The following is a 17,263-nucleotide window of genomic DNA, read 5'->3' on the forward strand; positions in this document are numbered from 1 at the left end:
CAATTGATACATAATAATAAAATACATAATAATAAAATAATAACATGTAAATCGAATGGCAAATAATATTTCAAATTACATAAATAATTATGAAAATCATGTAAAAGATTTTTTATTTTAATACCTGTTAAACAATAGAACATTATAATTACCTTTGGTTGTAGATACATAAACTAATATTTAACATTATTAAATTATATCACGCACACACACACTTGCACACAGCCACACACACACACACTCTTTCGGTTAAGTCATGGCGTGGCCTTAAATTTGCCAGCAATCCGAAAACTTTTGTGGCTGCCCTCTCCCCGCATCTTTTGACTGGCAATTATATTTATGAATGTACCGAGGGGCATTTCTCAGTGTTTACTTGAAAGCAATTAAAAGCAAACCAGAAGCAAAGGCAACAACTACAACAACAACAACAACAACAACAACAACAGCATCTGCCCCAGCGATGTGAGCGAGTGCTTTATCATATTTTGTATTGCGACTATTTGCTAAGGTTTTGAGTGTGGGCTGGGAGGGACGGGAAGGACGAATGTACGTGAATGGCTAGGCGAATGGGTGGTTAGACATACATATGAAAAGCCTTTCAGTAAAATGGCCACTCAGGAAACGAAGTTCGTTTATATTGTGTCAGGATATATAGTAGCTTTGTGTACGAATGGGTATGGGAATGAGAATGGGAATGGGAATGAGAATGGGAATGAGAATGGGAATGGTAAATGGGAACTGGCAACTGAGAGTTGGGAAGCTCGAATACTGGGCGACTGGACACTGAAAAATAAATATAGAACGCAGCAAAGTCTGCAGTGCACAAATAACCTCGGGGCCATAAAAGAAATACGTTTACTATGTACTAAAATTGAGTAAATGCTGCCATTACAGGCTGCAGTCAAGCCTCCTGCTGACCGCCTCCTGCCTTCCGTTTCCTGCCCACCGCCTCCCTCGCGCAATGGCCAAGCCTGCCTTGGAGTCAAGCCTGAGTTCGCCCCAAAGTGGAGCCTGGTACTTGTCTTCTATGTGCTGTGCTATTATTTTGAGTGCACACACACACACATACACACACACACACATACAGCTTGGCTAGCTCAGCAGTAAAAAAGACAACAATGGAATAGCCCAAGCACTGGGCTTCAATTGTTTGGCAATAAATGTGAGTGAGTGAGTGTATGTGTGTATGTGTATATGTGTGTATGTGTGTGTTATATGGAGAAGGAAAGCAATTGTAGTCCCCTTGGTCCATTGAGCCTCTGGGCAAAGTCTGCGTTCAATTAATCGTTTGCAGCGTTTGCTAAAATCAATTATCGCCTGCTACTGCTATTGATATCGATAATCGAATTAACCCCATTCAGACAGACAGCCGCAATATCTCATGCTGTTGAAAAGCCCCGTAGCTCGAGCAAAGGAAGAATTCAATCTGAGCAGCAGCTGGCAACAATTAAAAAAAAAAACTTCGAGGGCAGCTAGAAGAATTTGAAAGTATTTTAGAGAGGAAAAGAGAGAAAACAGTTTTAAAAATATTAAATAAATTTATATAAAAAAATTCTGCTTTCATTGTCAAATTTTTATTGATTAAAAGAAAACTGTTTCGTAGCTTAATTTAAAATATTTATTTATTTTATCATATTATTGTAGGATAGACAATAAATGTGGAAATAAAAAATAATTTATCATATTATTGTAGGATAGACTAAAAATGTGGAAATAAAAAATAATTTTAATGACATTTATTCTACAAAACTTCATCACATTAATTATGAACAAAAAATTATACTCTAGTATGCTGAGAAAAGAAAAAAATGCATGGATACATACATTAAAAGTTAAAAATAATTTTAATGGCACTTAATGGGAATTATCCTACAAATTCGTAACCGAATAATTTAAACTTGGAGCTTAATTTATTTATTATATTTATTTTATTTGTTTTTTTTTTTTTCTTTTCTTCTTTGTTTCTTTTGTTTTCTTTTTTGTTAATATTATATCAATATCTGAAATTCACTTTATATATTTTTATTTAATTGCAATTAAGATAGTGTCTCTGTCTAAACACAAAAGCAACACTTTTTATCTCAACTACCAATCTTTTTTCAGCAACTTAACATAAATTCAATATGACTTTGAGTTAATGTTATACACATATTTTTGTGCAGACCCTCGCTGGTATTATGCATGCAGCATGCCATGCATGATGCATTTGGTCGAGGCTGCTGTTGATTTCTTTGCCATTTCGTCATAACAAAGCCAATTGTGTTGGCCAGAATTGAAACAGTACAAGATTTTCCATTGGATTTTCAAATTTGCGAATGCGATTAGCAGTCTGAATGAAAATGCCAAAGAAAATGAGTTTGGAAAAGCCACAAATACACACAAGCACACACGCACACACGCACACACGCAGACACTTTAAAGTGTTGTTCTGTCCCGTGTGGCTGTCAGCAAGAAGTACGTAATGGAATGGAAGAGCTCCCAAATTCAACAGGAAGCCAATCGAGTTGCCACTTTGGCAACGTTTCGTATGCAAATTCACCAATACACACACACACACACACACACAAAGAGAGAGCTTGAGATACAGATACACTTCAGGTAACAATCAAAGCATTTCACAGTCAAGTATTTTTGTATTTTTTTTTTTTCGAGTGGTTTACCACAGCATTTGGCATTGTTTGTGTTGCACTTGTGCCACAGTGCCTGAGTCGGGGCTTCAATTTTTGGATTTCGCCTGCTTTTAGTGAGTCGGAACTAATCCAAAATGTTGACTCACTTGAGGTGCGAATGAGTGCCAATTGCAATTATTTAATAACATCTTTAATTCTTACATATAGTTATATAATAATTATATTATTATTTGGTGTATATATCTCATGCAGTTCCTTTATTTCCAAAACCCCCGAGAATGAGTCCCAATTGCAATTATCTACTAACACCTTTATTTAATTCTTACAATATTTATCTTCTTTATTAAATATTTACAATAATTATACGTTAATAAATTCTACAAATTTTCCTCATCTTTTTGAATATCTGGTGTATATATCTCAAGGAGCTCCATAGTTATTGCTGTTTTTTTCTTTTCCAAAGCCCTTTGGAATGAGTGCCGATCGCAATTATCTAACGTTAAAGACGAATTGAATTCTTACAGTGCTTATAATTTAATAGACTCTAAAATTTTCCTTTTGCTTTCCAGTGTCTCAGGAAACACGATGTTTATTGCTGTTCTTTTTTCCCAAAACTCTTTCGGCTTCCGAAAAATAGTTTTTCCTACGATTGAGCTCCATGGAGAAGTCCGATTTCTTGGCCACTAACATGTTCGTGAGGAATGCCCGCTTCTCAGCACATCGTGTTTGTCGCGTCGAGTCGGCAGGCCTCTCGCGCTTGCGTTCCCTATGCGTCGAACTTGTTGGCGTTGGAGTGGGCGTTACAGTGGGCGTTACGTTGGGCGTTACGGTGGGCGTTATGGTGGGCGTTACAGTGGGCGTGTGCTTCTTTTGTTTTATAATAAAGTGCTTGGCATTCTCAAGGAAATGCTCAGCGTCGCGCAAGCGCCTGTTTAACTTATCGCGTTTCTCGCGCGGCATCCTCGGCGCATTCTTGTCCAGCTGATCGAGTTTGGTATAGATATTGTGCAAGTCTAGAAATATTTCCGCTACATCGTCACCCATCACCTTGGAGTGGTGTATGTAGGTGTTGAGCGTCTTCTTCATGTCCCGCACCTCCTCGGTCAGCCGCTCGTACGCATGCAAGTCACAGAGCACCTTGGGCACCGCAAACCTCAATACATTCTCCACATCCTCAAAGCGGCACATATCCTGCATCTGTAGCAGTGTCTTCCTCGCAATGCGCTCCACCTCTGCCGCATTCGTATTGCCGTTGCTCGGACGCACCGAGTCCATGATGCTGAACAGGCCTTTGTTTTGCACGCCCGCCGGATCCTGCAGGAGCATGTGTGTTCGGTCTACCCCAAAGCAGGTAATCGACGTGGAGAGCTTATTCATTTTCAGCAACAATTAGGAATTTGATTTTTTTTCAGCTTTTCTATAAATATAAACGAGAATTTTGAAACTTTGTGCTGTAGTTCTAGTTCATATCTGTCAGAACTATGCCTCTTTCTACATTTGCAATATGTGTTGTGTGCTTAGGAAAAGGTTACTATAAAATGCCGTTGCTCTATACAATCAGAGACGTTGAGACATAAGAGATCCCTTATTTTTTAGCTGTCAAGAATTAAGGAAGATTGATAGATAAATGTTGTTTAATTATTACTGAAATATTATTTAAGTATATATTAATTATGATTGAGCTCAATATGTGTGGCATGTTGTTGATGCTCTAATTATATGTTCTAATAATATATATTATATTTAAAAATATATTTTATATAATTTTTTTTTTTTAATTATAATATATTTATTATTGGTAACTTGCATTCACAAAAATAGTCTATTTTTATTGTGCAACGTCTATATTGGTAACCTTATGAAGCTAAGACATTTCATTATAAGAGATTTTAAATTTTGAATATATTTTCGTCGGTTCCCTTGTCTTTATGATTATCTGGTATACAAATAACGCTTTTAACTAAGGTGGAACGCGCTAGAACCTAAGAATGTATGTTGATACGATCATTGGGAACGTGTTGAGGCAGGTAACTTTATGTTTTCTGAAAAGTTTTGGCCTGGAACAAAAAAAAAATCAGATATCAGCTCAGCTCACTCAGATATCAGCTTGAGATTGACAGAATATAATTGGGTTGCTCTTCGACCCTGAACGGGTTCACTATATAGTGGACTATGACCAACTATAACAATCTCGCCTAACTTCATTTTCATTATCTCTATTATTTATACTTTCATTAAAATTTGTTTACGGCAATTCGCACGACTTACTTCCCAGGCAATAAATAAAATTTGAAAAAATTATATTTTCTTTTTGCCCCAAGAGAAATTCCACTTTTTCCACTCGACTTGAATGCAGCTTGTGCCCGTGGCTCATATATATTTGTGTTTCTATAATTATGGAGCTCATAAAAATCGCACACGCTGCGCTCTTTATTAAAGACAGACTTTATTGCGCTGGCATAGCTGAAATTCCCAGGAAACGGGAAATATGTTTGTCGCCTGCATATATTTCCATTTTTACCTCCTTCATTTCATTTTTTTGCATTTGGTACAGCCGTCTAAAGGAATTTTGCGTATTTGCTATGGCCACGAGCGCTAAATCAATTGACAAAGCAGAGAACTGCGCACTATTTCCTGCCAGCTCAATGCCGTGGCTCGAACATATTTCGTAGAATTTTTATGAGCCATGCAAAAAAAAAAGGAAAACAAAAATAAAACAAATCAAATGCCTACGCACAGCTCTGTTGACTGTGCAAGTGTGTGTCTGTGTGTGTGTGCGTGTGCAAGGGCTGCTGGTTTTACTGTTGTCAGCTGGGCAATGGTCATGCCGATGTTCATGGCATTCTGGGCGACGCTGTGCGCTGTCAACAATCACGAACCAATTGTCTATAAATACCAGGAACGTTAAGGCAAACTCACTCACAGCGCACCCCCAGCGCCCCAGTCCGGGCTCAGTTCGAATCCCCCGCAGACTACGCACAGAACTCTGCTCATGGTCATGCCTGGCGCTCGCTCTGGGTGTGCGTTTGGGCCATACCATGTATGGTATGCCATATTCTGGGTATACACTGGGTGGCCCATTGCAACTTCCGCTCTGTCGTTTTTCATTACATCGCATGTAACTTCCGGTTTGTTAAAGCGACACGCACTGCGACTCCCACAATTGTCCCCCTCGGCATGCCCCCCTCTCTCGGCCGCGCTGGGTCTCTCACGCTGCTCGTTGTTATGGCGCTGACATCCGTGCAAACAAACGAACCATCGAACGTACGTAGCGAGCGCCACTAGGCAGGCGGGCAGTCAGACTCGAGTTGTCCCTATGCTCCATTCAGGAGCCGCCTCCGCCCGCCCGCCGAAACCACGCCCGCCCCTGTTTGTCCGCACGTTTAGACTGGAAATGACAAATTCACTGTAGGTGGGCTCTATTGCTCTTGGTCTCTTGGCCGTCACAGTCGCCGTCGCCATCGCGCTTAACTCCTCCAACACGTTTGCGACTCAGCAAACACCATCATCAATTTCCGTGGGGAAATCACACAAAATTTTTAGCACAAACAAAATGTTTGCTTTCGCTGCCAGCCAGCAGCCAAACCGATTTTTGCATGCCACGCTCTCTGTGCCATATCTCGGCTTATCTGACCAAATCGGTTAACGGGAAGTGAGAGCTCGGTGCGCTTCCTGCCTTCTATTCCACTTTTTTTTTGCCTGCCAAAAGCTAAAAGAATTAGTAAATACTCGCAGAGCGCTGAGTGTTGCATGGACATGCAATCGTTATTTGATGTGACGGCTCGAGGGTTTTTGCAACTGATTTCAAGTCAACCGACAGTTTTTTTTTTTCTGGTGGGAGGATCGAACAGAAAGGTTCATACTTTTACTGAAATATTCCCTACGTTTTAGTTATTTGAAAGTTTTAGCATATGGAAAAGCAGCAGGTGGATATACATATGAATAATAAAATTGTAATGAAAGCCCAAAGTTTGAGATGTTGAAAGCTTCAAGTGTTTGTCAGTTTTAACTTTGTTAGAAATTCATCTTGTCAAAAATCTAATGCATTGTCAAGAAGATCAAGTGAACAGAATTAAGCATAGAATCATGTTATATTCTTGCTTTTATTAGATTCCGGCCATGGTAATAATAGTGGTTACTATATTGAAATTATAAATATATATTATGAATGTCTTACCAACCGAAGGCTGACAGTGCTTCGTCTTCAGTTACCTTGTTAGTAAATAAATAAATAGATATCTTAAAATCGAATAAGGAAAATGAAAATATCGTACTTTATACATGTAACTTATATGTGTATTTGTCTTCTATAAAAATATTATAAAATATTAATTTCGATTTCGTTTGATTTCAATAACTTCTTCTAGCTGCAGCACCTGGATTTTCGATTTAGTGATTGATGAGAACTAAAAATTGATAACTAATATTTCATATATAATATTTATTTATATAGTGTTATTTTTTATCGTTAAGTGTTTTTATTGTGTTCTTAATATATTTTATTTTTTAGGAAAGCAAAAGAAATATATAAAAATATAATATATTCTTTATGAAATACCATGTAATAATAAAACTATTATTGTTCTATTTGTTCTAATGTTAAGACATATTCTAAAATCTAGCAGCAAGCTTATTCCTACAAAACTCCACGTCGTTCCTTTATTCCTACATCTGGTATAATTTGAATAGAGCGCATAATGTGGCATGACAAAGTGGAGTTGGCGCTATTTAGCATTATTTCAACGCGCCTTTAGTGGAAATCCAAGCGTAAACTCAACTGTAGTCAGTTTGGTTGCCTTAGCTGCAATCTTAGCCGGCTAATCTCTCAGATTTCTTTGCTGTGTTGAGCACACTAACACTCTCTTTGCTCGCTCATTCGCTCATTCGCTCTCTCTCTCTCTTTCTCTCTCTCTCTCTCACACACACACTCTCTCTCTCTCTCTTTCGATGATGGCACTCACCGTTCTTTCACCATGGGCAACAAATTAACGCGAGCGCTGTGAATGCTGCAGAAGCAAGAAAAATAAGAAGAAGAAGAAGAAGCAGGAGCAGAAGCAGAAGCAGAAGTAGAAGCTGTGAAAGCTTTGTTGGAACGGTGAATGTAATTACTTTAATGTGACCATTTGCCGGCACTGCTGAGCTGGCCGTGGCCCAGATAAAGATAAACTTTTGCAATTACAACGCGTCGCAAACGAAGCAGAAATACAAAGCGCAGCGCCAACTGATGGCGCTGACCAGCAACTGGAGAATACGCATGCATATATACACATATATATATATGTATACATATATATATGTATATGTTGCAAAGGCTGGCAGCTCGATAGCATCGAATCAGTTTACTTTTAGTGCATTTTCCTTTTGCTGCTGGCTAATTAGTGCGCAGAGCGAAGACCGTTGAGCTTAAAGTCGCGTCTCATAAAATTATGCGCACTGGCATGAACTTGTAAAGGCTTTAATAAAACAACAACAACAACACCAATAACAACAACTATATTTTCGACTTGCCAAGACAGTTAACAAATGTAGTCAACTAGAAGATATGCTGTAAATAAGGTGACTGAAAAGCATATGATAGACATAAGACATTAAAGTTATCAAAGTAAAAGCAGAGCAAAATTTCAAATCCCATTTTAAAAGAAGTATTAATGCCTATGCTTGGTTTAACAGTAAAGAAAATAAAAGTAAAATAAAATAAATGCAACATTTTAGAGAGAAGTAAAAAATATGATTTATTTTGTTAAAATAAGGCTTCACTAATTAAAGAGAAAACATTGACATTTTGATGGAACATCTTATGGAATAGTTTAATGTGAAGACAGACAGATTTGTCTAGATTAAGTTCAATTAGTTCGATTTGGCAACCCCTAAAAATAAACGAGATTTTATAAATGACTTTATTGACAAGACCAGACTTGGCTAGCTGGAAAAGTTAAGTTTTTCCTGCTCCAATAAGACCAATAAACCCTTCTCTAATAATAGCACAGAAAATAGCTCTAAAATAAAGAAACCTTTGCTCTACATACCTTCCCAATCGTCGAGTATACTCTTCAAAGGAGACTTTCAATGGGTATTCCACGAAAAAAAAAAAAAGAAAGAAAAACATATGCAAGACAAGGCTACGTTACGGCCGGAAGGAATCATGTCCCGACTTAGGTGGTCCTGGCTACACATAAACTTTTGATGACTTTTTGAAAGTTTTACGCTCCAAAGTGGAGCACAAATTACGCGAACTTGCGGGGGCGTGGCGCGTTGGCAAAATAGGCGGCCCACGCTGTAGTGCCAAAAACAACAATAACAACAACAACAACAATAACAATAACAACAACAATGACGGCGGTGGCATTAAAACGTCAACAGATTGCCGAAAACTGTGCGTCCAACAAAATGAAATCCACGGACATAACTTAAAGCTTCAATTATGGCGAAATGATAAAAAGCCTCTGATATTGATATCAGGAAAACAGGCAACATTCGGTTGACAAATAAATGATGAAGAAACATAAAAACTAAACAACTTTTATTAGTATCATCCTGAGGACAGCTGTCAAAAATTACAGAAAACAATTTATATATATATATTTTTTTTTATATAATTACAAATGCTAAACTATGGTTCGTATGCATCGATGATATATATATATATACTGATAGAAGATGACCTATATAATATTCGCGAAATTTCCCATACAGAGAGATATAGCCTGTTGCGCACGCAAGTCCGATGAGGGGAGGCCGAGGCGAAGCTCATCTACTGGGCGGCCTGCGTGCCGGGTCGAAAACTACGGATTGGCCAGAAAGAGCATGCTCCTGGACATAGCCGCTCGCATCAACAGGAAGACATTCAAGCTGTACAGAACGTCCAAAACCGACTGGCTGGTCGCCGACGGCGAGCAGATCGGGGTGCAGACGAAGTACAAGGAGGAGCTGGGCATGGAAATGGAGAGCTTCTTCAGGCCCAGCTATCCGGGTGCACCTCAGCCCAGTGCGGTTAGTCCGGCTGTGGTCGAGTCTAGACTAACGCCAAACTATGCCAGTTCCCCGCATAGCAGCATGAATACCTCCACATTCCGCCACATTGGCGAGCAGCCGAAAACGGGAGAGTTTAAGAAACGGAACCTGGACAACTTGCTCAATGCGGAACAAGTGCAGTTAATCGACAGCAAAGAGGTGATCGAGCGAATACAGAACTTTGTCAAGAAGGTGAAGGATAGGCGTAAGGTGTGTAAGTCCATCGAGAGAACCAGATCACCGTTGCAAGGTAGAAAGCTGAGCCCCCAAGAGGTTCTGCGCTCCTGCAATAGGCCAAAGCGCAAAGTAAACATATTCGCCGATCATAAGAAACAGAGTTTCAGGCCTGATGATGCTGAACCCACTGCACTGCAAAAGCCCAGGCAGATCGTTTATAACCACGAGCAAACGTTACTGTCTGCATTGAGCAGACGAGAAAATGCAGCAGAGATGGGGCAGTTAAAGATGCACCTGAAATCAAAGACAAATCAAAATAATACTAAAATTAACAGGGCTGAGAGACAAGCTGAGAGAATAAACAAGAAAAAGCTCGAGAACGCATCGAATGTTTGGAAAAGTGCTGTAAGTATTAAACTCGATAAGATGAACAAAAAATTGCCCGTGGCAAATTCGAAATGGAAGAGCTATGAGGATCCAGATAGAACTCCAAGACCTTACACTGCCGATAATAAAGATTTTAGACCTAAAATCAGAGATCCAAAGGTAAATGAGTCCAGAACCAAACTAAATGCTATAAAAAAGGAACCGATTGAAAACAGAAAACACATCAAAGACAAGGGCAAGCAGCAGCATTATATTAAAATTGAAAAGATTAAACAAGTGAAAGTCAATGATTGGCTAGAAGATACGGAAATGGATACGGAAACGGATGAGCAGCAGAGGCCAGATATAACAAACCAGAAGTTAAAGACTGCCAAGAAACCAGAGAAATCAAAAGAAAAAGTTAAGAAATCGATTGAGAAGAAAACAGAAGTTGAGGATAAGTGCAAAAAGCAACAACAATCTGAAGTAAAGATAACTAAAAAGGAAACAAACGGAGAAAAGGAAGACTCGTTAGAAGACGATTCGGAGGAAGCAGAGCAGGAGTATTTGTTAGGCACAGAAGATGAAGAACTTATGAACGAGGAAGTGATGGAAAGTAAAGACTCGAGCGCATCGCCCAAGAAGCAACGCGCTTTCACTAAGCTCAAGATGTTGATAATGAAAATGAAAAATATTGTAATCAAGAGCAATAGAGCAGTACAGGTTATGAGTCGTATGAAAATGCAAGTAAAAGAGGGAAACCAACTTGTTGAGGACTCAGCCATGAGGCCAGTCGGTCGCTCTGCAGATGTTGTACGAACAGTAGAAATTCATAAACCGCAGAAGAGAACAGCTGTGGTCAATGCCATTTCGCCTCGATCTCGGGTTGCAGATCATAGCGAACCACCAACTGCCGAGATGCCAATGAGTGTACAGGTCTATGAGGAACGGAATGTACTACAGGAGCTCCCCAGCCTGGTTGAGGCGACCTCGAGAGGTAGGTACGTTCATGAGCCACTCACTTCACACTCCATTAATTGCATGCATTGATATTTCCAGAGACAAGTCTCGTCAGAACTGCGAACTTTGCAAAAATGAATCCAAATCCAAAATTTGGAACTCGTTGGGAATTCGATTTGGCAATTATGCCAAAAGAACAAAGCTATTTCCAGCTAACGGAGCTAAGAGTTCAAAGAAGGAGCCGGGGCTCTAGCATTGTTCGAACGCTTATAACGTGCATCCAAATTTTGGTATTCTTTCTATTCGTAATGGTCGTATTCGCCGATCGGAATCCCATCTATTTTCGTTGGCTAATGCGTCGGGTGAAAAACTATTATTTTGAGAAGAAATTGATCATGTTTGACAAATTTTCTGAATTTTCATTGTTAAAGAAATAAATGCCAGCATATAGATGATGCCGAATTCATGAAAAGTAGATATTGGGTATAGTCTGAAATATAAATATCACTAGGTAATATCATGAAAAGCGTTTCTTACTGTTTGTCTAACTAAATCCTTTCAATCTCTCAAGTCTCTCTTAAAGTGTGAATATCTCGCACTTTCTTTCAACTTTCTATACCAAAAAATAAAGGAAAAGAGAAATAGGCCTGACAGACTTTCCACTGCTCAGCCATAAACCATATTGGCGAAGCTCAATGCAGTCTGGTTGGCGAGCAGCTGCGCCGCTGATAGCGCATAAATGGAGAGAGAGCTAGGAAAAGCTGCCTTTGGCTGCACTTAAGAAGATTAAAGACCCGTTACGTTAGTTTCCACACGGCTCAGCTTTCCATTTGGTAGGGTTTTTCGCGGTTTGCTTTTCCATATGTGTGCGTCTTTTCCAGCCTGGCGCTAACTGCACTGCAGAGCGACTTAAAGGCTTTCTTTACTTCTTTTTTTTTTAATTGTGAACAGTTTTGAAAAACTAAGATGACTAACCGAAACTAAAATAATACTCGAAATAAAAATTATTATTTTTTTTTTTTTAATTTGTAGTTGAATTGAATTTTGTTTTAAATCAATAAATTTTTGTTTTGCTATAACTAAATTTGCTGCTGCACAAATATTCCATAAACTGCTGCAGCTGCCAGAGCAGGAGGAACTCACGATGGCGGGGGGTGTGGAGTGGGGGCATGTGTCAAATCATCAACAGCAGCAAATTCAATTGCAAATAGTGAAACACGCTGTTCTCTTGTCTCACAGATATCGTTGACAATTTCCTTTTTTCACTTTGCTGGGCGACATGCAGAGTCAGAGGAATGATATGGGTGGGAGGGATACACTTTGGGGATTTATTGAAAATGCTTCGATTTATGTTTAGTGCGATATTTGCATTTTGGCTGACAAACAAAACGCCGATGCGACAAATGCAACGGAAATATGCACTCAAAGTCTCGCAATGGGGTGGCCAAATGGGGAAACTCACGAATCCAATGCGTGGGACGCTGACAATAGATAAATTGATTTTTATTCTATTTCGATTTTTAGGTTTTTGTTTTGCTGCGAAAAAAGTATATCTATTGCAGATGGAAATAATTTCTGTAGGGTGTAGATAGTTAAAACTATTAGAAAAAAATAAAAATAAAAATAAATATATATATTTATATATATATATATATATATATACATAAAATAAAAAAATTATAAATATATAAATAAAAATATTTATTTTGTTTGTATTGTATTTGAATTTACCTAATATTTCATTTTATGATTTGAATAATATAATATATAAATTTTAAAGGCATAATATGTAATTGAATTAAAAATTTGATTTATTTGGATATTCTTTCTTGGAATAAACAATCATGATGTAAAAATATACTTTTCAAGAATAATTTTTGAAAAATAGAAGTTAAATAAAATAAGTTACAATATTTATATTATGTTTATTTTCCAATATTTATTTTCCATCAAGGTTTTTTATGCCTTCACATAAAAGGTTAACATGACTTAGCAATGACACAAACCTTAGGCAAGTCTATTTTGCTGTTAAGCATTGAATTAGACCATCAAATATACTTATTTTTTTCATGGAGACGCCGAAGGCTAGGTCTTAATTCGTAAGTTTGCCTTAACTTTGTATTTATTTTAATCCCTAATAAATAAATAAATTTGGCATAGATTGAATTCTTCGTAATTTCATTTAACAAATATTTTGTATATGACACCAAATTATATATATAAAAACTAACTGCACCTATAACACATTTCCACTGCATTTATATTTAATTTACACCCAAGACACATTTCTATAATGAAATAATTATACTCTCTCCAAATTTTCTGAGGAGTATATTATTTTTATTGTTCAGAAAAAATACATTTATTATCTAATTATTAAATATTTGTTGTAATAAAAATATGAAACAATATAATTGTATACACAAAATTTTAGTTCTTGTGAAAGACTTATACTGTAACATAGTTTAACTTGATATGATTTTTAACTATATCAAGTTAATAGAAAAATAAAATATATTAAATTCATATAAATTTAATAAAGAGTTTCCCATTTTTTGTTTCAGTTTTCACACTCATATTTATGCTTCAGCTCAATATTCAATTCAAAATGTAACGAGCCCAAGTTTATGCCTTTTATACCAATTCAGTCGCCTCTCCCTTTACACATTCCCTCTCTTTTTCGCTCTCTCAGTCGAGTGGCTAGTGCTCTCTTATACGCGAAATGCCGGCATTTGCTGCAGCTGCTGTTGCTCCAGTTTTTCAGTTTCGGTTTCGTTGGTCCTGTCCTACCGCAAGCAAAAAGTTGGTCAACGTGTCGGGTCTGACTCACTCTCTCTCTCTCTCTCGCTCTCTCGGGCTCGTCTGTCGCGTATTCAGCACTCTATTTAGCTGAGCAGACGCTGTTACTCTCTAACGCTCTCTCTCTCTCTCCATCTTTCTCTCTGTAGTTGTATTTTTCTGTGTTTTGTTTCATTTCATTTTTTATTTTGCTGTGTCAAAGCTTTGTTGGGCCTCGTTTGTAGTTTCGCCTCTGGGCCGAGTCGAGTTTATGTCTTCATCGCATTTGAAATTTATTTGCATGCCGGTCAGGCCGGCAGCCAGCTCTATAAATTAAACATAAATCAGTTGCACGGCAAATCATTTGATTTCATTTGAGCGAGGAGGCCCTCCAACACCTCCGCCCACGCCCGCACCCCAACCACTTGGAGTCCTTTTAGCATAGCTCGCAATTACAACAAAGGACGCGACTGTCACGTATTGGCCATGCATGAACAACTCTGAATGGCCAGTGCCCAAATTATTCGTTGCCATAAACAACAACAATGCGACAATTGCTTTTGTAAAGGGATCGGTGCTACAGCAGAGGGGAGGAGGGGCTGCATTTTGTTAGTGACTGAAAAAAGAGAAACTAACTGACACAAAAATTGATAAGCAAATAGCCATTTAATGGACTTGAACTGAATAGCAAAGTACTCGCAATGATTAGCCGAGAATGAGCAATGCCCACCCCCAGTCCCCAGCCCCTCCTCTTCGATATGCTATGAAAATCGATAAGAAATTGAGCATTTTGATTCCCTTGGCACGCACCTGGCCGTCCCACACTCACATACCGATATACATATATATTTTACGACACATTTTCCACTAAATTTACGAGTTGCCATGCGAAACTTTAAAAAGAAATTCGCGAACTGTGCGTCGGTTTGCTGATAAAGGAATAAAAAAAGAAACCCGAAAAGGTGCAAGTGGCAAAAGGGGCAGAAAGGCAAATATGGGCCAGGGGGCGGACAGGTAAGGGAAGCGGAAAAACAAAACGCACGTGTGGTCGTAAAAAATTCTAAAGGGTTGTCTTGTTTGTTGGCAACAGCGCGAACGTGGCGAACAATCGGAGAGGTGGGGGAGGGCGGCGGGGCCGCAAGACAAGTTAAGTTAAGACATGTTAACTTAAATAACGGTATGTTGAGCTTTTGTTAAAATGATATTGTGATTTAACGTTCTGAGAAAGCAAGAAACGTCAAATATAAATGTTGACTTGGGTAAAGGAACATTTATGCTTTATAGTTGATGGACAAAAAGGAATGGGAAAGTGATGAAAGGAATAGGAAATCTGTATAAATATAAATATTATAAAAGCAATAAATATTTGTATATATTTATTTGTGCTGCTCACTTAATATTTTTTATAGATTTAATTTCATTTAAATACTTGTAAAGCCTCTTAATGGAGCATATAAATTATTAATGCTCAATGAAAATAATTTTCTGCTAACATCTAGACTTAATTCTTGCATTCCCTTTGACTTGCTTCAATTTAGAAATATTTACATATTAAATTTATATGGCATATTCAATTTTTTTCTAGTCATATATGAAATATGTTTAAATGCTGATTTATAGCTCAGCTTAAATATATGGAATTTTTCCTCTAAGCATTTGTCCATTAACTAAATCCTGTGTCACATCAAACGCCACTTGAACGTATTATAATTAAATTACTCTACTAGCATCATAAATATCAATTTGTTTTTTTTTAGGACAAAAATCGGCTAAGCAGAAAATTCATCGGAAAAATCACTAAATCGTATATCATAGAAAACAATCCCATCAGCGTATGATTTACAAGTGTGTGCTTCAGCTTGTCTGTGTGGGTGTCTGTGTGCATGCGTGTGTGTGTTGTAAGCATCCTTTTTTCATTGTCTCAATGCGCTCTGGATGTTGTTGTCATTGATGCTGCTGCTGCTACCGCTGCTGCTGCTTCTGTTGACGACAAAGTAAAATACGCAATAAAATCAAATCATGCTCAAAATTTTATGAATATTCATGACATTAAAAGCTCTTGAATTATTAACGAAAGATTTTCGACTAGCAAATGCGCACTGGAAAAGCACTTGACTAGCACACACTCACACACACACACACATACAGACACTCACTCACACAGACACATCTAGTTGCTTAGGGCAAAACTGTTCAATTATGAATTTTGACAATGTCTGCCTGGCAAAAGGTGCAAAATAGGCGAAACGCCTCCAATAGGGAAAATATGCTGTCGAAAGGGGATAGCGAAGGGAGGGGGTACGGCTGTTAACAACCCTTAAGTGGGCTGTGATAAGAGCACAGCATTGACTCTTTTCTCTCTCTGTGTGTGTGTGTGTGAGTGTGTGTTGTATTGAAGTGTCATTGAAAATTGCAGGAGGCCAAAAAGTGCGCAAGTGAAAGTGCATACAAAGGCGCTGATTAAACGATGGAGATAAGCACATGCAAAAGAGTCTGCTCTGGCATGCATTGAATGCATGTTAATTGAGGTGGGCGCCCCCCCTCTAAGCGAGCCAGCAAAAAAGTCGAAAATGTGTCTGGGCCATAGACCATTTGGGCTATGGGCTTGCAAAAACAAACTGCAGCTCATCTAGTCCTCTCACTCTCTCTCTCTATCTATCTCTGTCACTCTTTCGCTCGTTCGCTCTCCTGCTGTTTGTCTGCATGTGAAGCATGGCAAGCCGAAATTGGGCAAGTTTTTGGAGCGAAGCCCATTGTATTGTGTAAAACAATGGCCGAAGGAAACTATAGTTTTCAGCCCAGCAAAAGTCTACAAAGGATCGACTCAAGCAGCAATTGCTGCAAGCACAAGCCCAAAAAGCTGACGCTGCAAAATTAGCTGCGGGTAATAATACAAAACGAACGAACAGTTGAAAAAAAATTGAAGAAAAACAAACTAAAGTTTGAGCTTGTAAAGTGTTTTCTCTTACGATTTTAACCACGCAAAAAAAAGCAAATGGAATCTCAAAAACAGAAGAAAAAACACAAAAAGTTAAGAAATTGTCTAGACATACACCTTTTGCCACTGAATGATTTCACTTTATTGGGCTTTATTGACTTTTATGGACTTAACGAATTTGCATAGCCCGCAGGGAGTCAAAGTGTAAAAAGTAGATGAATGTAAATCCTTTGCGCCCATATTTAATAATTCATTCGAACATGAAACTGACAGGGCATGAAAAAGATTAAATATTTGCCAATATTATATATGTATATTTTATTTTATTTTATTGATTTATTTATTTTTTATTTGTAATTGAATTTGCTGTTATGCATAGTCAGAGAAATAGTGCAGAGTTGAA

At 38.1% G+C, this 17,263-nt stretch overlaps 2 protein-coding genes across 3 annotated transcripts; one reads left to right on the forward strand and one right to left on the reverse strand.

Moving 5' to 3' along the window:
• Positions 1 to 2,940: 2,940 nt before the first annotated feature.
• On the reverse strand, positions 2,941 to 4,211 carry LOC108658598 (uncharacterized). The gene has a single exon (XM_018111259.3). It carries the CDS (start codon positions 4,005 to 4,007, stop codon positions 3,204 to 3,206), a length of 804 nt encoding a protein of 267 aa, XP_017966748.2. The 5' UTR covers positions 4,008 to 4,211; the 3' UTR covers positions 2,941 to 3,203.
• Positions 4,212 to 8,774: 4,563 nt separating this feature from the next.
• LOC149091671 (uncharacterized) lies at positions 8,775 to 11,583 on the forward strand. 2 transcript variants are annotated; one of them, XM_089258129.1, is made up of 3 exons: positions 8,775 to 9,245; positions 9,324 to 11,181; positions 11,244 to 11,583. In XM_089258129.1, exons 1-3 carry the CDS (start codon positions 9,243 to 9,245, stop codon positions 11,579 to 11,581), a joined length of 2,199 nt encoding a protein of 732 aa, XP_089114255.1. In that variant the 5' UTR covers positions 8,775 to 9,242; the 3' UTR covers positions 11,582 to 11,583. The 2 variants fall into 2 exon arrangements, with proteins under 2 accessions (XP_089114255.1, XP_089114256.1); XM_089258130.1 differs by having other exon boundaries at positions 8,777 to 9,245; positions 9,324 to 11,185.
• The last annotated feature ends 5,680 nt before the right edge of the window (positions 11,584 to 17,263 follow it).

This window comes from Drosophila navojoa, chromosome 3 (assembly GCF_054131105.1).
Source record: "Drosophila navojoa isolate 15081-1374.11 chromosome 3, UAZ_NAV_1.0, whole genome shotgun sequence".
Taxonomy (NCBI): Eukaryota; Metazoa; Arthropoda; class Insecta; order Diptera; family Drosophilidae; genus Drosophila; species Drosophila navojoa.